The sequence below is a fragment of the Myotis yumanensis genome, unplaced genomic scaffold (genome assembly GCF_028538775.1).
Source record: "Myotis yumanensis isolate MYYU_CA2020_CCGP unplaced genomic scaffold, mMyoYum1.0.hap1 SCAF_5, whole genome shotgun sequence".
NCBI classification, from domain to species: Eukaryota; Metazoa; Chordata; class Mammalia; order Chiroptera; family Vespertilionidae; genus Myotis; species Myotis yumanensis.
In genome coordinates, this window is record NW_027223756.1 from 103,392,395 (window position 1) to 103,416,511 (window position 24,117).

Genomic DNA, 24,117 nt, shown 5'->3' on the forward strand with positions numbered 1-24,117 from the left:
CTCGCCTGCCTCCACCAGCTGCTGGTGGCCCCTGGCATCCTGGTCTCAGAGCTAATATACAAAACCATACACATTTTATTCACCTCAACTTCAGCCTCTGCCTCCCATGACCTCCAAGGCCCGCTTCATTCGGTGTTTTTGCGTCTCCAGTCTCCCCCCTCCTGCAACCCCCACCCCCTGCATCCTCTTTTTGAGGAATGAACACCAGGCATCGCAGCCACATTCAGGAGAAGGAAAGAGAGAGAGAGAGAGAGAGAGAGAGAGAGAGAGAGAGAGAGAGGAACAATGATGTGAGAGAAACATGTATTGGTTGCCTCCCACAAAAGCACCCTACCCAGAGCTAGGATGGAACCTGGTATGTGCAACCATGTATGTGCCCTTGACCAGGAATCTCTTGACCCAGAATGGAACCCTTAGTTTTCCAGTGCATGACATGACCTCTCACCTACTGAGCCACACCAGCAGGGCTCCGTTTGTCTTTCAATTGGATCCTGTCATCTGTTTGTACTTGAAGAGATTATCTCCAGTTAAGGGTGCTTGCGATGTTATGGTTTTCTGAGTGTTTTGGAATCCTCTGTTTCTCTTTTGTTTTCCTGCTCTCTTGTCCTGTATGTTGAGGACTTTCTGTAGTGCTATGTTTGAATTCTTTTCTCTTATTTCTCGTGTGCCTCCTGTGGACGAAAAGGGGGCGCATGCTGACCTGACAAGCTCAGGAAAGGTCTGCATGGCAGTTTTGCAGACTCGGAGGCCTAAAGTAACCACAAAGGATGGTCTGAAATTAAACCTTAACTAAAAGCAGTTATGGTGGGCAGTTACAGTCTTAAGCCAATATCTTCACTGATAAGGTCAACCTTTACCGTAACTGAGCCTATCTGTCTTTTTGCATCTAAGATAACATATCCTTGGGATGTCTGGGTAACTTGTGACTCCCCTTTTTATGAAGCCCCTGGGGTACAACCAGGTGTGCTGGGTCCCAGGACAGATACCACAAATCCCTTCATCATCATGTTAATTGTTCCTGCACCCATCTAAGTATGTGTCCATCATTTTACTTTTTATCCTATCACAGAGGTTTCCCTGCTTCGCTTAATCCCACCTCCTTAAATCTGTCACCAATGAATTTCATGTATAAATATGGATGTAACCCTGCCATTCTCCAGAGCACTATCTCAATTCGTTGAGGTTCTGCTTCCCAGCATATGTCGACAGTTTGGCTCAAATAAACTCACAAAAATTCTTTACAGGTTTCAATGGTTTTTTTACGTTAACACTCCTGTAGACTTTTGGTGTATGGTTACCTGGACTCTTGACTTAGGACAAATGAACAGCCTCTCCTTACATTGCAGGTTGAAAAACCAAGAGAAACACACACACACACACACACACACACCCCAAACCACACCGAAGGTAAAGCCCTACCTCACACCACACACCATCACTACTAGATGTATTCAAGGACAGTTGACAACCTGGAAAGCAGAGACAGTGAACAGGGATTCTATAGAGTTTTATGTCAATTTTCAAATGAAGCACGTGGTTAAGGTCATTTTTAACTTTTATTAATAAATTCATTAGGTTTGAGGGCATCCGTTTGCCATGGATGGAAAGGACAGACAGATATGTGACAGGCAACGATAAGCACTGAAATAGTCCTTAAAATCCAGAAATTCTACTGATAAAAAAAAAATACAAATGGTACCGATGTTTGTAACCATTCATTGCCGAGAAATAGAGTCAATTGCAATGAATGAAGAGAAATGAGCAAAGAAATAATAAAATAACATAAAATTAAATAACCTCCCCCCCAACACTCTTCACGGGTCCCGGTTCCGAGGAGCCCGCACAAGAGGCGACGGTGAAGCACACCAGGCATCGCAGCCAGGTTCAGGAGAACTGTTATGCCCAGATTTCAAGATTCCCAGGAAGCCACCAGGGAGCCATCCAATCCGATGCAAAAGCAAAGAGTCTTTTATTTTAAGCCCGGGCTTAGCTCCTCTACCTTCCTTACTGACGCAGCAGCAGGTGGCAAAGAGAGAGCAGTCTGCTCGAACCAGGGGTTTCATAGAGGGTTGGAGTAGAGGCGGGAGAGGGGGCTGTGCCCCCCGCCAATTGGCCAGGTGCGAGCTGGTGACCCATTATACAGGATGTGGTCATAGCGATGGCGTGCACTTCCCTTGATTACCATTGGTTAGTCCAGAGAAATGGTGGGTGTGGCTAGCAGAGGCTCCTTCCGAGGGGGAAGGAGCCTTCGCTGAGCACATGGTTCCATACAAAATGGAGGTCCCTTAATGGATGGGAAGCCAGCCACTCGGCTCCCATGCAAGGCCTGCCGCCGTGGGCGTCACCGGGAGGCGGGCCGCCCACCACCCCGCCTGGCCCTTGGGTCGCCCGCTGCTCGGCCCGAAAGTGACTCGGAGGCCGAGGAGGGCGGCCCGGGTCCTTCTGGGCGTCCGCGGGCCTGCGCCTATCTGGTCAGGCGCTGCCTCGGCCATGGCTGCCTGTCATCCTCCCTGCCGGATGCCTGCGGGGCCACGTGCCCCGCCGGCCCTTTCAAGAACCTTTCCTTGGGATGCTTTTGGTGAATGCCACCTGAAGGGCGTGCTGTGCGGGGGGCCTAGCCTGGGGCATGAGTGCCCCCACCCTAAACGTGACCCCCAACTGGTGAGGCTTCAGTCCTGGGGCCGGCTGATTGGTGGGTCTCTGGCTCTCCCACCATGCTCTGGGGCTATAAAAGGGAGCAAGGTGAGTGGCCCAGGGCCTTCATTTGAAGAGCTTCTCAGCCCTGGGCCCGTCGTTGTCATTATCCTTGTAGTTCTCCAAGGGAGCTTTCAGGGGACCCAAAGTAACCACCAAAGATGGTCTGAAATGAAAACTTGTGTCACCAAAAGCAGTGGATGGCAGGTAGCCATTTCCTAGGCTAGAATCTTCCCTGCCTTGACAAAAGTCCACTTTTACCTTCACTAAGCACGTCTTTGGCCCAATAGGAGAAGTGTATTCCTTTGGAATGTCAGAGGCACGCCCATCTTTCCAGGCCCCTCTGAGCACAAACCAGCCTTCTGGTTATCCTTATCTGTTTTTGCCTCAAATACACTTACAGGAAGCAAGTCAGCTTCCCCCTCCCCCCACTCCCCCCCCCCCCATGATTTCCCCCCCCTTCCCCCCTTTCCCTCCCCCACCCCCATCCCCTGGCCCCAGGCCCAGAGGCTCAGTTCAGCATTTAGAAGGAAACCCCTGACCTGAGGGCTGAGAGGAAGGGAGCTGGGTTGGGGGATGGGGAGTAGGGGGTGGGGTAGTGGGCGTGCGGGAGGGGAGGAGGTCAGGGCAATTCATTCCAATGGATCTCACTGCAAGGCTTCATTCAAATGCAGAAAGCTCTCCGGTGATGTCAGGGCCTCACCCTCAGGCCCTGCAGCTCACCAACTTCAGGGAGGGAGGCTGTTTGAGAACCCGGCGGGCCTGTCTGGGTGGAAGAGTGCCCTCCATCTGCCAACCCAGGAACCAGCCCTCACCCATTTGGGAATCCCGCGAGGGGGGTGGGGAAAGGGAGGGAGGGGTTTGAGGCGTGAGTCCAGGGTCCAAGGAGAAGGTCAACAGTAGATCTCGGCGTCTTAGATCCCCTAGGAGGAGAGACATAGGTAGGAGTGGAGCAATGAGGGCCCCAGCGCCTGGTGAGGGATGATTTGACTCAATAACCCCGGGTCACCAGACGGGCCAGCACACTCTGCTCCAGTTGCCGGTTTTGATCATCCATCCCTCCACCCCCACCCCCCACCACACACACCGCTCCAAGTGTGCCACTCACGACAGACACCCTTTTATCATTCATCTTTAACTTCCCCGTGGATGGATGGATGGATGGATGGATGGATGTGTGAACATCAAAAAAGATTCAAATCTGTGGAGAATGTCTGTGAGTTCATTTGAGGCAATTGCCAGGAAGCAGATTCTCAACATATTGGGATAACACTCTGTAGAATGGAGGGTGTGTGTGTGTGTGTGTGTGTGTGTGTTAACCTTGTTGTATACATGTCAAGCAAAAGAGGAGATGTAAGTGGGTTACATGAACTCCATTGGTGATAGATGAGGGATGAGGGAGGTGAGAGAAAGCAAATCGGGCTGGGGGGGGGGGGGGGCGGGCAGGAAACCTCTGAGATTGGATAAAAATTAAAATAAAATGACAGACACATATTAGGTTGGCGTAGGATAGGTAACGGTCAGCAATGTACTCAATAACAATGAGGGGATTTAAAAAGGGAAATTACACCCTAGCTGGTTTGACTCAGGGGAGATAGAGCATCAGCCTGCGGACTAAAGGGCCCCAGGTTCAATTCGGGCCAAGGGCACATGCCTGGGGTTGCGGGCTGTATCCCCAGCGAGCCCGCCCCCCCCCCCCCCCCCCCCCCCCCCGCAGGAGGCAATGGATCCATGATTATCTTTCATCATTGATCTCTCTCTCTCTCTTCCTCGTTGAAATCAATAAAAACACTATATATATATATATATATAAGATTGACCTTTGTCAGGGAAGATAGCAGGCTAGGATGTGACTACCCACCATTAGTGTTTTTTTGTTAAACTTTTAATTTCCGTCCACGGATGGATGGATGGATGGATGTGTCCTCCCTCCCCCTCCCTCCGCCCACCCGTCCGCTCACCCGCTTTCCACGGGAAATCCTCAGTCTCACGTCACACACTCACTGGTGATTACACTCGCTGCCTCCTTCCTCCCGGTGAAAAAGAGGAAGGAAAATGGACAAACCTGAAAGAGCCCCACAGGTGGCAACTGTGAACCAAGTGCACGCACACGTGTGCGTGTGTGGCATTTGTCAACAACGTAAGAAATCCTCCAACCTGTGCAGAATTTCTGTGAGTGTCTTTGAGCCAAACTGTCCACAAATGTCGCACGCACGCCGGAAAGCACAATCTCAACAATGGTTGAAGAGGATGTTCCCAAGAATGGCAATGTCACCCCCCTTATTTTATCCACTCCAATCCAAAGAGGAGACTGTACGTGGGTTGGATGAAATCCACTGGTGACATTTTAGGGAGGCCGAAAAAAACAAAGCCCCCCCCCCCCCCCCCCCCCCACACACACACAGGAGTCCTCTCATTGTGTGAACCAACCGTGACTCTAAAGTCGTGATCCTGACCCCGGGAGTTGTATTAAAAATCAAGCTAAAGGAGTGTGAATGTAAGCTGTAGGCTTATCCAAGGTTCAAAGGAGGTCTGTGTTTACCACCACTGAAAGAAAACAAACCAAGAAGGAGATCAAGGGTCAAAACACCCTCTCTTGGACTGGGAGTGAGAGTTCCTGCATCTGTCCAAGGGGGTCATCTGCAGTGTGAAAAGCCAGGGTTCAGCAACAGGGGATATTTTCTTCCTCTCAGGGATCATGAAAAGCATCCATGACAGGAAGGGGGTGGGTATGGGGTGGGTGCTGTCATTGAAAAGGCTAGGTGAGCAGGGAGAGCTCTGCCATGTACAGGCATATCCTATCCACTTTTCCTTTCACAGCATTTACACAATGAATTAATGTTGAGTTTTGAATGGCATTACTTCTTGAGTCTCCTCCTCCTCCTCCTCCTCCTCCTCCTCCTCCTCCTCCTCCTCCTCCTCCTCCAGCAGTAGCAACAGCAGGTGTCTGTTGTTTCCAAATCTTGGGTTGATACTCAGGTGTAGGACGTATGTATGTATGTATGTATGTATGTATACTGTGTGTGAGCCCAAGGATGGACAGAATCTCTGGGGGAGTGTGGGGAGTGGAATAGACTGGGGTGGAGTGGAGGAGAGGGGAAGCAACAGGGAGGGAAGGAGGGAGGGAGGGAGGGAGGGAGTAGGGAAGCTGATGAAGAGAGAATGCCAAAATGCCAAAGGACCTCCTGGGCAGGCGAGCGCCCCCGCCACCACCCCACTGTGTGTGTGTGGGGGGGGGGGGGATGGCGGGGGGGGGGGGCAAAGGTGGCCAATCTCCTCCCCGCCCCCCACCTCCCCAGTAGGACCGTGGCTGCAGGGGCCCATGGCGGCCCACCTGGGGTTTCCCCCGGGAAGGCAGCGGAAGGGGAACTGGAACACTAGACAAGGAGTGGACAGCCTTCTTGGGAAAATGCTGGGGATGATACAAGTTATGATAATGGTAATTTTAAAAAGAATTGCTACTAACTAACAGAGCTTGAGTCAGTAGCAATTTTTACTTTCATTTCATGATTAACCACCTTCAAGGACTATGCTATCCAAGACTGGCACATTTTAACGCATTTTTAAATATATGGGTCTGTATTTATTCTAAAGGTTCTGTTCTATATTCTTTATTTCCTAACACCTTTCTCCAGTTCCATGACCACACATGCTTGGTAATCACTGAATCCCTGTACCAGCATCCACGGGGAGCCAGCAGTCACGTGGCTGCACTGGCAGATACTAACTGTCCAATCAATATGCCAGTCTTTCAGTTTAGTAGAACTACAGTGGTCCTTCAAAGACCACCTTGCTTCTATTTGGATATCTGTAACCTTTGTTAGTCTTCTATGGAAGAAGATGCCACATTCCTAGCCCGATAAGCACGTGAGAGGGAGAATAGAGTGGACACTGGAGTCTATAACAGGAGGAGAACCCTGTGACTTCTGTGGAATTTGAGCTGTTAATAACAGGGCTAATACTATATCTGGAGGATACTTTTATATGACACCTCAGTCAAAGCACACGTGCTCTCCTGGGTCTCCAGCTCGCCATCTGCAGATCTTGAGACTTCTCGGCCTCCGTGCTCCTGCCAGCCAGCTCCTTATAATGACTCTTTCTACATATACATACTATCGTTCCTGTTTCTCTGCAGAGCCATGACTGATACAAGTACGTTAAGAAAGTTTAGAAACCATGCAATGTGCTTTTATTAGTTTAAGCATCCAGATGTTTCTAAGGCCAGCTGCTCTTGTTCCTTTTGCTCTTGATCCCTGAGACCAAGAAGGTGGTGGTGCTGCCTGCAGAATGCGTGCAGCCAGCCCTTCAGCAACTGGATTTAAATTAGGGTGTGTTACATTTGCGTGCTCTAGGTCCCTGAAAAACTTGAAGTGAAAAGCCTTGGAAACTGAGAGAAAAACACCCGTGAAGGCTGTTGGATACACAGGAAAGAATGTATCACAATGGCAAAATATTAATTGTGAAAGGTGACCAGAAGACGTTGCTGTATTCGACTTCTAGAGTCTTAGAGTGATGTTGTAAATAGGGAAGTGACCGCTGGTGCCAGAAACCAAGTGAGAAAGATGATTAGGTACAACAGCAAAAGCAGATTTCTGTAAGAACTAACAAAAAAGTTTGCAGGACATAGTTATCCAGACATACATTTGTAGAAATATACATAATAAATATTTTGCATATTGATAACTAAAGATTGTTCACTGGAATACAAAGACTACATGTGGGAGACCGCCTATTGCAGGGGTGGGCAAACTTTTTGACTCGAGGGCCACAATGGGTTCTTAAACTGGACCGGAGGGCCGGAACAAAAGCATGGATGGAGTGTTTGTGTGAACTAATATAAATTCAAAGTAAACATCATTACATAAAAGGGTACGGTCTTTTTTTTCATTTCAATAGTTTTATTCATTTCAAACATTTTAACAAGAAGAATGTAAACACTAATTATTATAATTTGAAACTTCAAAAAATGGAGGAATCATAGCACAATAACATACCTTATATTGAAGATGGCAAAGGCAAAATAAAATTGCCTAACAAAGGAAAGGTACAAAAGCCTTTCAAATTAAACTTAAATATAATAAAATAATTTAAAACTAAAACAAATAGAAAAGAACAAAATGTGTAAACAGTAAATTAAACATTTTCTTTAGTGCAACTTCCAAATTATGCCCGGGATATAGATGTAGATGGCAATGTAGACTGGGTTGAAAGGTTTTTGGTCTTTAAAACTTCAGTGGGAACAGTGTTGTTGGTCTCCTTTTTCAGCTAATGCATCAAAGCCTGGAGTTAGTTTTGTTGTGGCTATTCTCAGGATAGATCTGAGGTGTTTGTCAGTTAAGCTGGATCTGTGAGGGACTCTGTTGATGTTCATGACGCTAAATGTCTGCTCACAAACATAGGTTGGCCCAAACAGCACCAGTACCTTCTGTGCCTTCCTCCGGATGTTTGGGAAAGTGGCTTCATTAAGTGAAGCATAAAAGTCTCTTCGTTCAAGAGAGCTGAATTTCTCCTTTAGGACAAAGTCAGACTGAAGATCGATGAGTTCCAGTTGCACCTCTTCTGGTGCTGCTTCAGGGTTTTGTGACAAAGGACAGGCCACCAGTTGAAGTGACTGGTCAATTTTTTCAACATCAGAAAGCCGACGATAGAATTCCGCATGCAGGTCATCCAATGATTTGCTGTATTTCTTCACGTTTGGGATGGTCTCCTTCTGTGTGGCTAGTGTGGCAAAATGAGTGAAGACTTGTCTGAAATTTGTCTGGAAAAGAAAATCAGCTTCGATTGAAAGGCTTTCACATTAGTGTACATGTCGTGTACATACTGATCTTTTCCCTGTAGCTTCACATTTAGCTCATTCAAATGTGAAAATATATCTACAGCAAATGCAAAGTCACACAGCCAATTCTTGTCACTCAGCTCAGTAAATTCGTCAGACTTCCCCTTTAATTTCAAAAATGCACCAATCTCTTCTTTGAGCTCCCACATTTGTTGGAAAACTTTGCCCAAACTCAACCAGCGGACACGAGAGTGGTAAAGTAAGTCTTGGTGATCCGCATCAGTTTCCTCCAGAAACTAAATAAACTGACGGTGCTGAAGTCCCTTTGCTCGAATGAAATTAACAAGCTTTACGACTGGATTAACAACATGATTAAGTTGTAAAATAGACTTGCACAATGATTCCTGGTGAATAATACAGTGAAGAAAAATAACATCTTGGTTAGGGTTCTCCTCTTTCACTTTATCCTGAATTCTTTTTAGCAGTCCAACATTTTTTCCAGTTAAATTTCGAGATCCATCTGTCGTGACATTAGCAAGTTTACTCTATGGTAGCTTCACTTTCTCGATGACAGTAGACACCCGGTCATACAAGTCATCTCCCCGTGTTTTTCCTTTCAGTGGCTCCATGGCTAAAAATTCCTCCGTAATTTCAAAATTGTCACTAATTCCTCAGATAAAAATTAAGAGCTGAGCAGTGTCCTTTACTTTCATCCAATGCTAGTGAATAAAACTTAAAGAACTCTGCTTTACTATTTAACTTGCTGGCCAAGTCTTCATCAATCAGTTCCACTCCACCAGTCACTGTCCTGCTCGATAAGCTGAGTTTTTCAAACTTGCCTTTGCTCTCTGGACACAAGAGACCTGCTGTCTCTATCATACATTCTTTCAAAAACTCGCCTTCAGAGAGAGGTTTGCTAGCTTTTGCTAATTTGAATGATAGCATAAAACTTGCTTTGGTAGTTGTCTCTTGAATTGCAGTTTGTCTGTGAAAGACATTTTGCTGAGCCTGTAATTTAGCCATCAACCTCTGTGCAGTAGCCTCCCGTTCTTGAGGTGACTGCTTGCTAGCATAGTTGCCATGCTTTGTGGCAAAGTGACGGCTGAGATTGTACTCTTTGAAGACTGCAAGTGTTTCCTGGCATATCAGACATACCAGCATTGATCAGACTTCGGTGAAAAAATATTTTGTTGTCCACTCCCTCTTAAACACTCGGCATTCACTGTCCACTTTCCTTTTCTTTGGTCCACTCATGTTTAATATTGGGCTAAAACCAACAGTACCATTCTCTTATTAAATTCTTTGCTAAAATAAGAAAGTAAAGTATAAAAACAAGTGATTAAATTTGCTCTACTATAACATTTTTGGTCTTCTAAAAAATATATATATAACAAAATCATCTGAAAAAGTTCAGACATGGGACAGAGGCACACCCTGACCATAGAGAACAACCCCTTTCCTCCATAGGAAACCTGTGTATCTTTCACACAGGCCCTTTGTTTATGGTAACACACATAGCTGCACATTGCTGTGTCTTCCAGACACACTTGTATGGGAGGTGCTAGGGCAGTGCAAAACATGGGTAATCAGTAGTTACCACTAGCACTTCCGTTACTGGCAATAAACAGCCGCAGTGCACATAGTGTGAAAGAGCCCATTATCAGTGTCAGATTGCATCCACTGGACTCTATAAAAACAACCAAGTGCCACTTTTAAATGCCCATTGCAACAGTTTTTCTTATTAAAAGCTGGAAATGGCAGGATATTTATATATATACCCCTACTGTGACAGCCTGGCAGAGCATTACAAAGGAGAAAACCCAGCATCTGGTGATGTCCATAAGTACAAGACTTCAGGCTGTCATTACCAGGAAAGGGTTTCATCCAAGTATTAGATATGAACATTTGATTTTCAGTTTTTCATTTGTCCAATTACTTCTGAAACTCTGAAATTAAGCGATTTTGTAATAAAATCTTTAGTTCATCACATTTCTATACAATCTTTTTGTTCAACCCACTGAATTAGGGCTCGTTCACACTAGCCGTGCTGCCGTTGCAGTGTGGTGCAGTACTGCAATGCAGCGCAGCTAGGGTTAATGCACTGTACACAGGTTTCCATCATGTTTGTGTTGATGCTAATGTGCAGTGGTGCATGTTAACACGAATGCCCTGTAGCACGCATTTTTACAGGCGCAAGGGGGAGAAGCAAACGCAGCGCAAAATGCATTTGCTTTGCCGCTAACACATGTGGTTAGTGGCCACGGTAGCGTTACTGATACCGCATCCGTATCAGCAAAAAAATGCAGCCGCAGCCTGGCTAGTGTGACATGTCCTCTGTGTGTCTTTTTCCCTGCTGCGCGCGTCTGCAGTGGGAAAAAAAACTGCAGTGGATACAAGCCCTAAAAGCTGAAAGTCTTTGTTGTTTTATTAACAAGTCATTGTGATGGATAGAATGTGGGAACAGGAAAAAATTGTGGTTGAGTAGAGCTCTTAATCTTACCTCAGAAAGGCTCTGATACTGTGCTCTCCAGGGGAGTGTCTCCCTACATCACCACGATAACATGTCTACGCATTCCCAGGGTGATGTCGGGAGAGGCATCCACCGGCATTACAAGGAGTCTCTGGAATATCGAGAGGTTGTTCCTTCTACTGAATGGGCGGATATAAATCCGCCCACTCAGAAGGAGCTGCGGCCATGTTTCCCAATATTGCCATGTTAACACTGCTGCTGGTGAAGGAGCGGAGGGGAGAGCAAGAGAACCCTCCGCTCTTTCGGCTCCGCAGTCCGGATAGGACAGCTGAACAGGCTGGATCTGGCCAGCGGGCCGTAGTTTGCCCATGGCTGTCCTAGGGCAATGGAAACTAAAGAGAAAATAAACAAATGGGACTACATCAAAATAAAAAGCTTTTGCACAGCAAAGGAAACCATCAACAAAACAACAAGAAGACCCACTACATGGGAGAACATATTTGCCAATGATATCACCGATAAGGGTTTCATCTCCAACATTTACAGGGAACTCATGAAACTTAACAATAGGAAGATAAAAAATCCAATCAAGCCAAAACCGGTTTGGCTCAGTGGATAGAGAGTCAGCCTGCGGACTGAAAGGTCCCGGGTTCGATTCCGGTCAAGGGGGCATGTACCTGGGTTGCGGGCACATCCCCGGTGGGATGTGTGCAGGAGGCAGCTGATCGATGTTTCTCTCTCATCGATGTTTCTAACTCTCTATCTCTCTCCCTTCCTCTCTGTAAAAAATCAATAAAATATATTAAAAAAAAAAATCCAATCAAAAAATGGGCAACGGACCTAGATAGACACTTTTCGAAAGAGCACATACAGAAGGCCGAAAGACATATGAAAACATGCTCAAAGTCACTAATTATACAAGAGATGCAAGTCAAAACGACAATGTGTTATCACCTCACACCTGTCAGAATGGCTATCATCAACAAATCAACAAACAACAAGTGCTGGAGAGGATGTGGAGAAAAAGGAACCCTCATGCACTGCGGGTGGGAATGCAGACTGGCGCAGCCACTATGGAAGATAGTATGAAGTTTCCTCAAAAAGCTAAAAATGGAACTCCCATTCGACCCAGTGATCCCACTTCTAGGAATATATCCCAAGAAGCCAGAAACACCAATCAGAAAGGATATATGCACTCCTATGTTCATAGCAGCACAATTCACCAAAGCTAAGATTTGGAAACAGCCTAAGTGCCCATCAGCAGATGAGTGGATTAAGAAACTGTGGTACATCTACACAATGGAATACTATGCTGCGATAAAAAAGAAGGAACTCTTGCCTTTTGCAACAGCATGGATGGAACTGGAGAGCATTATGCTAAGTGAAATAAGCCAGTCAGAGAAAGATAAATACCACATGATCTCACTTATTTGTGGATTATAGAGAACAACATAGACTGATGAACAGGAACAGATCCAAGACAGAGAAACAGCAATTAGACTATCAATCCCCAGAGGGAAAGTAGGGGAGGGAGGTGGTAAGGGGAAGAGATCAACCAAAGGACTTGTATGCATGCATATAAGCCAAACCAATGGACATGGACAACAGGGGGATGAGAGCATGAGTGTGTGTGTGTGTGTGTGGGGGGGGGATGGGGATTAATGGGGGGGATGAGGATACATTTGTAATACCTTAACTAATAAAAATTTAAAGATTAAAAAAAGATGTATATGCTTTGTTTTAAACATGATTTAGAACACATTACATATAACTTTCTATACTGATTTTTTTATGGAACATTATTCAGCAGCATTTTGCCATGTTATTAAAGACTAGAGGCCTGGTGCATGACATTCATGCACTCGCAGGGGGTCCCTCAGCCCAGCCTGTGCCCGCTTGCAGTCTGAGAGTGGGCCTAAGCCGGCAGTCAGACATCCTTAGTGCTGCTGCGGAGGCAGAAGAGGCTCCTGTCACCACTGCTGTGCTCACCAGCCATGAGCCCAGCTCAGGGCTTCTGGCTGAGTGGCACTCCCCCTGTGGGAGCACACTGACCACCAAGGGGCAGCTCTTGCATTGAGCGTCTGCCCCCTGGTGGTCAGTGTGCATCACTGTGACTGGTTGTTCCACTGTTTGGTCAATTTGCATATTAGCCTTTTATTATATAGGATTGTTCAAAAACCATCTCTGATGGCTACATAATATTGTGAATATATCATAGAATTTAACTTTCCTTCCATTGTTGAGCATTTAATATGTTTCTGACTCTCAATAAATATTTCCAAACTACTTTTCAGAATTTCACCATCCCCAGCAATTCAGGAGAATACTATTTCACTGTACTCTTCCAAAGACTGAATGTTTCAACTGTAAATTTTTGTCAACCTGACAAGTGAACAATGAGTTTTAATTTGCAGTTTGATTAATGAAGTTAATTTTTCAATCATTTCTATTGATTCTGCGGATCATTCATGACCTTAACTGAGACAAAATTGACTCTTAATAAAGTTTTATAAAAATGTATGGGAACCACACCAGAGATACCGGATAGTCAAGGTATGCCTTATGGCCAATGCCACTCTGAACATGAGAATTTTAATCAGAATATCCAAGGCTAGGATACCATATGCACGTGCAAGGACAACAATCTCAGGGTACACTGCACACATGTACCTTTCTGGGGCCAGAATGATCGATGTAACTATTGGCAGGAGGCCTCTTTTGTCCACGTGGTGTAAACAGTTACTGACCAGCCAGTGTGCTGGGGGAAAGACAGCTCAGAGGGTGTCGCGCCCTGTGTGCAGGAAAGGCTGGAGCGGCTGGAGAAGCCGCTGAGGCAGAGAGCTCTGGTGCTGCTCCTGTGTGAGGGGATGCGTCTAGGGCAGCACGCGTTGCTCAGATAATATCTGTGGGTGCAGAGACGGCTACTCCTGTGTGGGAAAGATGTATTGCTGGGGTCCAATCCCAGCGGGTCCAGGGGTCCCCAAAGGTGTGGACGAAGTCGGCGAAGAAGGAATGACACGAAGACAGCCTTCAGTTGATCAGCAGCCTAGTCAGGACCTCTAGCCAGGATCTCCAGCCAAAGTTCTGGTTGGAGTTCTGGTTAGGAACTGATGAGGATCTGATGTTTATTGTCTTGTTACATTCGTATTTATACCAGTTGATTTTAATCCTGTCAATTTCTATTGCAAAGGTTAGGGCGTTTCTTATCTCCATTCCAGGGAGTAAAGATTATGTAGCTTAACTACCCTCCTGGCACTTAATTAAGGGGTTGTATCCCCTCCCTAACCTCAGGGAAAAATTCCTACCTGGGGAAACAACCTTTCTCGGAGAGGTGACCTTGGTTAAAACACATGGCGCTAAAGGGAGCAAACATATTAAGAACAGTATGCCATATACGCCAGGTCCATTGAAACATATGCTGTGCAGATGTTTCTTTCCTGCAGCGACTGTGTCAAGCAGCAAGGATGGACCGGCTTCCGGCAAATTCCCCCTTTTTTATTTTTTAAATGATAGCGCATGCAAATCAGCGGCCACCTCTCAGATTGGGCTGTTTAAGACTCGGAAGAAGACTGGCAAGCAATGACAATAAGCATAGCTATAAACATAGTGGATGAAGTGCACAAGCAGCCCAGTTCCTTAGAAGGTTGCCGGCCTCTTCAGTCAAGAGATTTCAGCTGTCCTCAAGTTGTTGGTTTGGTTGTCCTTGTTGATCTGGCTACGGGCGGCGTCACTGGCGACGGGCTTCCCGAAGTGTTAGTTGAAGGGCTGCATCAAAGGGTCCATCACGGCCATGTTTGATGGTGGTGTTGGTGTCCAAGGAGGAGTAAGCTGTGTCCTCTGGGTCAGCTGTTATGGAGGATGGAGGGTAGTAGAGAGAAAAAGAAAAGAAAGCAAAAGAACTACAAGGCATGGAAGTGTTTAGAAAAAAGGAGAAGAAAGGGAAGAAGGCAGCATCCTGACACAGCCCTTTCCTTCATCTGCCCCTTTCCCTGTTTATCAGCCGGAGTGCGGCTGCTTATGGAGTGCTTAAAGATCTGTCTTATCTGATGGCGAAGTGGCCACTGGCTTCAGAAATAAAGACTCCTTTGTATACACCCATAACTTCTCATGGCTTCTCCGTCTAAGACCCGGCGTCCGAGAAGGTCCAGCCCTAGGCAGAGGGGCAGGCCCCAACAGTTAGTGCAGCGAGCAGGGCTCTAGATCAGTGGTTCTCAACCTGTGGGTCGTGACCCCTTTGGGGGTTCGAACGAGCCTTTCACAGGGGTCGCCTAAGACCATTGGAAAACACATATATAATTACATATTGTTTTTGTGATTAATCACTATACTCTAATTATGTTCAATTTGTGACAATGAAAATACATCCTGCATATCAGATATTTATATGACGATTCATCACAGTAGCAAAACTACAGTTAGGAAGTAGCAACGAAAATAATTTTATGGTTGGGGGTCACCACCACATGAGGAACTGTATTAGAGGGTCGCAGCATTAGGAAGGTTGAGAACCACTGCTCTAAGAAGGAACCTGCCCTGACAGGTGGCATCGTCCTTGGCAGAATTCAGGAGACGAGATGGACACAGAACGCCTGTTGGAAAACATGTTCATCAACTGCATATGGTTGCATTTTTTAAAATTAGGCTTTTCAGCCCTAACCAGTTTGGCTCAATGGATAGAGCGTCGGCCTGCGGACTGAAAGGTCCCAGGTTCGATTCCGGCCAAGGGCATGTGCCTTGGTTGTGGGTGCATTCCCCAGTAGGGGGTGTGCAGGAGGCAGCTGATAGATGTTTCTCTCTCATTGATGTTTCTAACTCTCTATCCCTCTCCCTTCCTCTCTGTAAAAAATCAATAAAATATATATTTTTAAAAAAAGACAAATAACCCATTTTAAAAAATAATAAATAAATAAATAAATAAATAAATAGCTTTCCAATCTACTTGGTAACTTATTTACAAAAAATAAAATAAAATAAAATTAGGCTTTTTATTTTGAGATGATTGTGGTGTCACCTGCAGTTGTAAAAAGTAACAGCAATCACCTGTGCCCTTGCCCGTTCCCCACAATGGCAGCAGCTTGGAGAACGGCAGCGCAAGATCACAAACAGATACGGACACGGGCTCCACCGAGACCAGGCTCTTCGTCACCGCGGGGACCCGGGACCCGCCCCCGAGCCCCCGACCCCCCGACCCCCCGCTCTGGCCCTTTCCTGTAGTTTCGTCATTTCCGGGAGAAGCGGGTCCCGACCTGTTCAAGGTCCAGCCTACACCCTCCACCAGGTATCGTGCCCGGCGCGTGGTGCCGGCTGCCAATCAGAAGCAGGAGGAAGTGACGTCATCAAGCTGACGGAAGAGGCAGGGCACCCGTGGCCGCCCGCCCAATCGGGGTCCAGGAGTGACAGGGGGCGGGGCCTGGCCACCTCCGGCGGCGGGAGCGGCCCGGGGCGCGCCTGAGGCCGAGGCAAACGCGGCGCCCTCCGTGCGGCTCGGCGGTCCGGCGCCCCTTCCTCGCGCGGCGGCGGCGGGGCGGCCGCGGGCGTAGCGCCGCCTTGGCCCGGAGTCCCGCGTGGCCCCGGCGCGGATGCGGCTGCGGCCGGGCCGGCAGCGGGCGCGGGGGCGCCGGGCGGCCGCCATGGGGAACTGCTGCTGGGCGCAGTGCTTCGGGCGGCTCCGCAGGGAGGCGGGGCGGCTGCCGCGCGGCGGAGGGTAAGCGGGCATCGCCGCCGCGGGGCCCCGGGCGGCTGGGCGGGGCGTCTCCCCTCGGTGCGTGCGTCCCCGCGGCGGGGCCTCCAGGGCGGGGGGACCGGGCCCGGACGTGGGGCGGCCCTGTCCGCGGCCTGGCGCCTGGCGGGGTCTCCGCCCGCGTCCGGCCTCCGGGTGCCGACAGGGCCCGCAGCCTTTCCCGGGGGTTTGTGGGTTCGGAGACGTGCGGAGCCCGACCCGCTCCGGGAGCCCGTCCGAGCCTCTCCGCCGCCCCGGCTGGAGCGCCGTGACCGCCCGTGTGTGGCTGTGGTTCTGGTTCTGGTTCTGGAAGGCGCCGCGGAGGGAGAGCCGGGCCTCTGAAGGCAGCTTTGTTGTTGAATGAATGAATGCGTCCCCGGAACCCAGACTGGGAACTCGGAACCGGCCCTTTGTGGGGGCGCCGTCGCTCCCAGAGGAGATCAGAGGCTTCCGGGGTCCGTCCCGTCTCACCTGCGTCACCGGGTCCTCAGGCGGCTGAGCAGGGGCCGTGGAGGCTGCATGGTTTCTCATTCGGGTCTTTGACGCCGGTTCTGGTGACATGAGCACCGCCCCCTCCTCTCCCTCCTGCGTCGGCCTCCCTGCGTCCCCGAATGGGAACCCGGGACGGGAAGACGCGGTGCCTCGCTTAGGTTTGGGTTTGTTTTGTTTTGTTTTAAATATATGTTATTGATTTTTCACAGAGAGGAAGGGAGAGGGATAGAGAGTCAGAAACATCGATCAGCTGCCTCCTGCACGCCCCCTACTGGGGATGTGCCCGCAACCCAGGTACATGCCCTTGACCGGAATCGAACGCGGGACCCTTCAGTCCGCAGGCCGATGCTCTATCCACTGAGCCACACCGGCCAGGGCAGGTTTGGGATTTCCTGACCCCGCAGCCGGGAAGGCGGCCAGAGTCGCCTCATGTACTTGTCAGCTGCGTGCGGCCTCGCGGAAGGGCAGATGCCACAATCTCCTTCTTGGTCCGTATTTATCTGCGGGTTTGTTGCCGGGTGTTAGGTTCTAACTGTAGCGCCAGGATCGAATGCGGGGAGCAGACACCACGTGCCGGGGGGAGGGCAGAGCCAGGCGCACCGTGTGAGAGCGCGAGCCCGGTTATTCTTGTGTTTTATTGTTAATCACTGCACTTTCCATAGGAGCCGCTGTCAGCCTGTGTTTGACGCCCCCTCCTCCCCATTACCCTAACCCTCCTCCCCATTGGACGGTGGCCTGCGTTGGTGTCTGGGACTCTCATGCTCTGACGTTGATTTTACAAACTGATTTCCTAGGGAACAGCACGGACGTTGCAGAGTCCAGTGGTTCTCAACCTTCTGGCCCTTTAAATACAGTTCATGTTGTGGTGACCCCCAACCACAAAATCATTTTCGTTGCTGCTTCATAACTGTCATGTTGCTACTGTTATGAATCGTCATGTAAATATCTGATATGCAGGATGGTCTGAGGCGACCCCTGTGAAAGGGTCATTGGACCACTAAAGGGGGCACGACCCACAGGTTGAGAACCGCTGCTGCAGACTCGGCTCCTTGAGTTGGGGAAGGGGCGGCTCGGGGAGCCCCAGAACCTGTGTCGCCGTCTGCGGGCCTGTGTGCAAACTGAGCAGTTGGGTCTGTGCTTTCTGCTCTGGGCAGAACTCCTGTGACCAACAGCCCCGCCTAGGCCGGAGGAGCTGTGGGCGGGACCTGGAGGGTCAGATGCCCCCGGGCTGGGAGCTCAGCTGGCGATGGAGCATCCTCCCCACAAAGCTGTGCTTCCATCCGGGTCCAGGACGGACAAGAATCACCGATGAATGCATAAGTGGACCAACACATGGATGCTTTCCTCTCCGTTTAAAAATCAATCAATAAAAATATACGGTCACATGATGCTGGTATTGATCTGTTTCTTTAATCCATAAATGTAGGTTCGCACAGGTTCCCTTACTTGAGTCTTCTGGTTAACATACTGTTTTACATCAATTTTAATATTATTTTAGCAGCAGCTAGTAAACATGCAGACAGGTGAGGTTAAATTTACCTCTCATTTTTGCACTTTCTTTTTCCACCTGGTAGTTTTGATTTATTTTTTTCTTTTTCAGCACTAGGTCTAACTAGCTAACATGTAAGGGCCAAAACTTAGAGGAGTAATGCAGACTTGATGTGGTTTATATTGTCTAATAGCTCATGGCTCTCTATTCCGTAGATGAGCCATGAGCCATTATCTCTCTGCATTATCTTGTACTTTGCCGCTGGAGGACCTTAATGTATGTACTCGTTGACGGAATTAAGGAGTGCGGTTTCTTAAGTGTATCTTGGCCCTTCACCTTCCCTTGCCTTTGGTACTTGATGTCCCTGAAGCGTTCCTTTCACCCCTCAGGCGCCTGGTGGACTCCTCCTCGGGCTGACTTTCCTGCCCTCGTTTGAACTTTCCTTCTCAGACCGTGGTAGTTGCTAACTCGCCACTGTCTGCCCTGTGATACTTAAGTCTCGTGGGTACGATGGTCAATTTTTATTCGCTTTGTATTTTAAGTACATAGCTATGTCTCTCTGTAACCCAGGGAAGTAAGAACTAGAAGGTTCGTGTAGGGGGCAACAGTTTCCAAATGCAGAGGGCGGTCAAGGGGTGTGATCAGAGCAGGGAGCCCGAGAATGGCTCCTCTGTTTACAACACATCCAACAGGAACGTGGGGTACCCCTCACGGGGGCAGGACCCTCTGGCCTTCCTGTCACATGACACCCTGTAGATGGAAGGAATAAGAGAAAAGGTGCTGCACACAGATTGCAGGGATGAGTGAGAAGGAAGTAAAAGACCTCTATGATCCTGTCTCTCATTATTTCCCTCGAAGCCAGGCTCCTGTTAAAGGGCAGTGGCTTTTTTAAACCGATGTTTCCTGTCTTTGACGTGTTTAGAAAGATTTATCTCTCCCTAAGCATAAAATATGTTTCTGAACATCGTTTCTTCCTAAATTTGCCTTCATCAGAGAGGGGCTTGTTAAGCAGTAAATGTTAGTACTTTATTATTACCTCCTATGTTGAGGGCACACCTACCTGGAAAATCTGTTGATGGGCCATCCCTTGAGATTTGAATGGTTAAACCTCCTTTCAAGCATTGGATCCTAATTGTAAAACGTCTGTACATCATCTTCATTGTAATAATTTTTGCCAGGAATCGGATTTGTAACCTTTCCCATCTTTTGTTCAGACGAAAAGAGTCTTGGGAAGCTTTTGATTTTTAATAGATTTTGGAACAGTTTACTGTGGTTCTTCATCATTTGTTTATAATGTCAAACAGAAGATAGAGGGAAAGATTTTCATATTTTATTTTAACATACTATATAGGAGAATATGAAGAAAAGGAACAACACTAATGTGTGATTTGTGAGAATCTTTCAGTTATATTTTACTTAAGTCATTTTGGTGTAAAAGAGAATTTACCAGCTATGCAAAATAACATAGAGCACAACAACCTGCATTTTCAGTCTGTTCTTTTTTAATTTTTTTATTGATTAAGTTATTACATATGTGTCCTTATCCCCACGTTACCCCTACCCCCCCCCCCTCATGCCGTCACCCCCCCTCACTCCCCCCGTTGTCTATGTCCATTGGTTAGGCCTATATGCATGCATATAAGTCCTTTGGTTGATCTCTCCCCCTTACCCCCACCCTCTCCTACCTTCCCTCTGAGGTTTGACGGTCTGATCGATGCTTCTCTGTCTCTGGATCTGTTTTTGTTCATCAGTTTATGTTGTTCATTATAGTCCACAAATGAGAGAGGTCATGTGATAGTCATCTTTCTCTGACTGGCTTATTTCACTTAGCATAATGCTCTCCAGTTCCAGCCATGCTGTTGCATTCAGTCTGTTCTTGACCAGACTGATGTTATCCTTCATAAAAGATGATCCTGACGCCTGCCTGGATAATGAGTGGGAGGCACGAATCCATTCGCATCACATTCAGCTCTTGCAGATGCCCTTACAGCCACATCGTTCCGAGTTTGAGAGGCTGCCTTCCTCCTCTCTGACATCCTTCACGTGCAGGAGTCCGTGTTCACACGTCGCAGTAGCAGAGCAGTCACAGAAACTTAGTCTGCTTCATTTAGACACAGCTCTCGGGGACACAAGGGTTATGCATAAAGGAATGTCCATAGATGACTTTAGGGGACTTTAGGCTGTTAAGAAAGACGGAAGATACACTTATTACTATTTTTTAAAATCTTTATTGTTGAGAGTATTACAGATGTCCCCCTCCCCCCCCCCCCACCCCCATAGTCCCCCTCCTCCCAGTTCAGGCCTTCACCACCCTATGTGTCCTTAGGAAAGATCGTTGGTTAATCTCTTCCTGCCCCACTCCCAAGCTCTGAGATTCATCAGTCTGTTCCATGCTTCCATGCCTCTGATTCTGTTTTATTCACCCGTTTATTTTGTTCATTAGATTTCTTGTTTATTTTGATTTTTAGATTCAATGGTTGATAAATATGTATTTGTTGCCATTTTATTGTTCATATTTTTCCTCTTCCTTTCCTTGTTCTTTTTCCTCTTAAAGAATACCCTTCAACATTTCATGTAATATTGGTTTGGTGGTGATGAACTCCTTTAGCTTATTCTTGTCTGTGAAGCTCTTCATCTGACCCTCAATTCTAAATGATAGCTTTGCTGGGTAGAGTAATCTTGGTTGTAGGTCCTTATTTTTCATCACTTTGAATATTTCTTGCCAGTCCCTTCTGGCCTGCAAAGTTGCTGTTGAGAAATCAGCTCACAGTCATATGGGCACTTCCTTGTAGGTAACTAACTGTTTTTCTCTTACTGCCTTTTTTTTTTTCTCATTGCTTTTAAGATTCTCCCTTTGTCTTTAACCTTTGGCATTTTAATTATGATGTGTCTTGGTGTGGGCCTCTTTGGGTTCATCTTGTTTGGGACTCTTCAAATGGGTTTTAATATCTTGCTCTCTTTCTTCTCCTTCTGGAACCCCCATAACACTTGGTACACTTGAAGTTGTCCCAGAGGCTCCTTACACTATTTTCATGTTTTTGGATTCTTTTTTCTTTTTGCTCTTCTGCTTGGATGTTTATTGTTTCCTCATATTCCAAAATGTTGATTTGATTCTCGGTGTCCTCTACTCTACTGTAGAATACCTTTAAATTATTATTTATTTTAGTTAGTGTATGCGTAATTTCTGACTGGTCCTTTTTCATGTCTTTGACGTTCTAAGATCCATGAAAGTCTCATGAAGATCCTTGAGTAATACTATAACCATGGTTTTGAATCCAGTAGTTTACTTGCTTCCATTTCTTTCATTTTGACCTTTGGCTGCTTTCCTGTATTTGTTCCTATGTTTTAGGTAGAGCCGCTGTGTCTCCTGGAATTGGTAGAGTGGCCTTGTGTAGTGGGTGTCCTGTAGGGCCCAGTGGCTCAGCCTCCCCAGTCACCTGAGCTGGGCACTCTAGGTGCCCCCGTGTGTGGGCTGTGTGCATAGTCTTGTAGTTGAGCTTTGATTGCTGTTGACATCACTGGGAAGAGATGACCTCCAGGCCAATTGGCTGTGAGGACCAGCTACTACAACAGCGGGAGAGCTGCTGTGCAGGAGATACCCATGTGGAGCAGGATTCATTTCAGTGGAGCTTTGGTGCTCACTGAGTCTGCCCCTCAGTGTGTCCCTTGTGGATGTGTAGAGTTGTAATCTGCTATGGTCTGAAGCTGTCCACCGGGTACAGTGTCTCTGGGGCCACCCAGCAGGAGCGACAGAGATCTGCAGATGGCTGCAACTTGTATTGGGCTTGGCAGTGCCCTGGTGAGACCCAACTGTGAAGCAAGGCAGGCTGGTACTAGTGCTGGGTCTTGGGCCTTTTATTGATAAGTTTGGGGCATGCTGTCACCAGCTGTAGCTTGTTGGAGAGATTTTAGCAAAGTCTGAAGCCTGAGTCAGGACAGGCCATTCATATGAAAAAGCTGGTGCAAACAGCTTGGGTAAGGCTGCAAATTGGGTGGGGTGGGATCTCAGAATCACCAGGGCAGAGCAAACAGTTTGAGCCAAGTTGGTGGAGACTCAGATATGGCCTCTGCCAGTCAGCTCTGTGACCTGGGAGGTCCCAGCACAGGAACAGTGACTGCTGTGAGCACCTCTGTCTGGGAGAAAGCTGCCCCTGAGTTCCTGCCTCGATGCCAGACAATCCAGTTCCTCCTCGTATGGCTGGGTCCTCCAAAGCTGCTGGGAGTCCAAGTAAATCCATGCACTGGCCCTTTAAATGGAACTGCCTGGGTCTCCAGCAGCCTCCGTGTCACTCAGCCACAATCCCTGCTGGTTTTTACAGCCTGAAATTACGGGAACTTCTCTTCCCAGCTCTGGAACCCTGGCCGGGGGGTGAGGGACTGGGACTCTTGCTCAGGTGGCCTCCACAGAGACGATCTCCCTCCTGGTTATAAAAATGGCACATGTGGGTGTCAGACCAGCCGTCCTCCCCTCTGTCCCTCCTGCCAGTCTCAGTGTGCCTTCTTCTTTACTTCTCTAGCTGTACGACTTCTATTCAGCCAGCTCTCAGGCGTTCTGAAGGATGGTTCAGGGATGCGGTGGGTGCCGGCCTTTACCTACGCTGCCATCTTGTTTGTTTCATCAGCTCAGCTCTCCTCATATTTAATGTAGCTGAATGTACATGCAGGGTGCTCTCCACCCAGGAGGAGCCCTCAGGCAGGAGAGAGAGTCACTGAAGCTCTGCAGGCGACACCATCTGAGGCCGAAGGAGCCACGATGCGAAACAGCTTCTGAAAGTGAAGGGGAAAGTGGCCAAGCAGGACGCCTCTGACCAACAGGAAGACGGGAGTCATGACGGCAGGAGGAACGCACAGCTTCAGCGCAGACGACGGAGACACGAGGCTCTCGCTGACCTCGGCTCAGTCCTCAGGGCGAGTGCAGGCAGCAGCCAGCGAGTCAGGAGGGGCCGAGGCCGGAAGGACAGCCGGGGGACAATCAGGAAAGGTCACCGGGAGCCCAGACGGGCCACAGCGACCGAGGCCGAGACCGAGGTGGGAGGTCAGACGGTGGAGAGGCTGATGGGGAAGCTGGTTCGTTTAACCTGGGGCTGGAGGGGGGCTCCGAGGAGGCCCTGGAGCTCGAAAAGGCGAGTCAGCTTGAGCACAGCTGGGGCAGGTGACACACGGACGCTGTCCTACTCCAGACACCTCGTGAGGAGGCGGGGGCTTTGGAAAAGACAACGATGCTGGGAACAGAGGCAGCAGGAGAAGAGGAGCCCAAACAGGAGGTGGAGGGGCTCACGCAAGAGCCACAGGCTGCGCAGGGCGGTGAGCTGGACATTGGACAGCACCATTCACAGGTCCCTAGGCATCCAACTCAGCGGCACATCGCACTCGCGGGGTGGGGTGGAGGGGCGGAGTGCTTTCCTGCATCAGTTTTAGCAGCTGTAACAGAAACCACATTGAGTGAAAGTCAATCTCGGCTCCTCCCTGAGGAAAGG

At 48.3% G+C, this 24,117-nt stretch overlaps 2 protein-coding genes and 1 non-coding gene across 7 annotated transcripts in view; all 3 read left to right on the plus strand.

Annotated features, from left to right (window-relative positions):
• Positions 1-16,285, plus strand: part of LOC139011543 (THO complex subunit 2-like) — a 28,722-nt gene extending 12,437 nt beyond the window's left edge. The window contains 3 exon segments of the mRNA XM_070417039.1: positions 204-290; positions 15,500-15,561; positions 16,012-16,285. Coding sequence (XP_070273140.1) covers positions 204-290; positions 15,500-15,561; positions 16,012-16,285 — 423 coding nt within the window.
• Positions 16,286-16,406: 121 nt separating this feature from the next.
• Positions 16,407-24,117, plus strand: part of AP1AR (adaptor related protein complex 1 associated regulatory protein) — a 29,725-nt gene continuing 22,014 nt past the window's right edge. For 2 of the 5 annotated variants that reach the window (XM_070416819.1, XM_070416820.1), the window contains exon 1: positions 23,343-23,668. In XM_070416819.1, coding sequence (XP_070272920.1) covers positions 23,469-23,668 — 200 coding nt within the window. In that variant the 5' untranslated portion in view covers positions 23,343-23,468. Of the gene's footprint in view, positions 16,645-23,342; positions 23,669-24,117 lie in introns of those variants that run through there. The other 3 variants (XM_070416818.1, XM_070416816.1, XM_070416817.1) reach the window with 3 other exon arrangements.
• Positions 19,273-19,398, plus strand: LOC139011945 (small nucleolar RNA SNORA11). Its single transcript, XR_011471748.1, has one exon. It is a non-coding gene; the product is annotated as a small nucleolar RNA SNORA11 (small nucleolar RNA).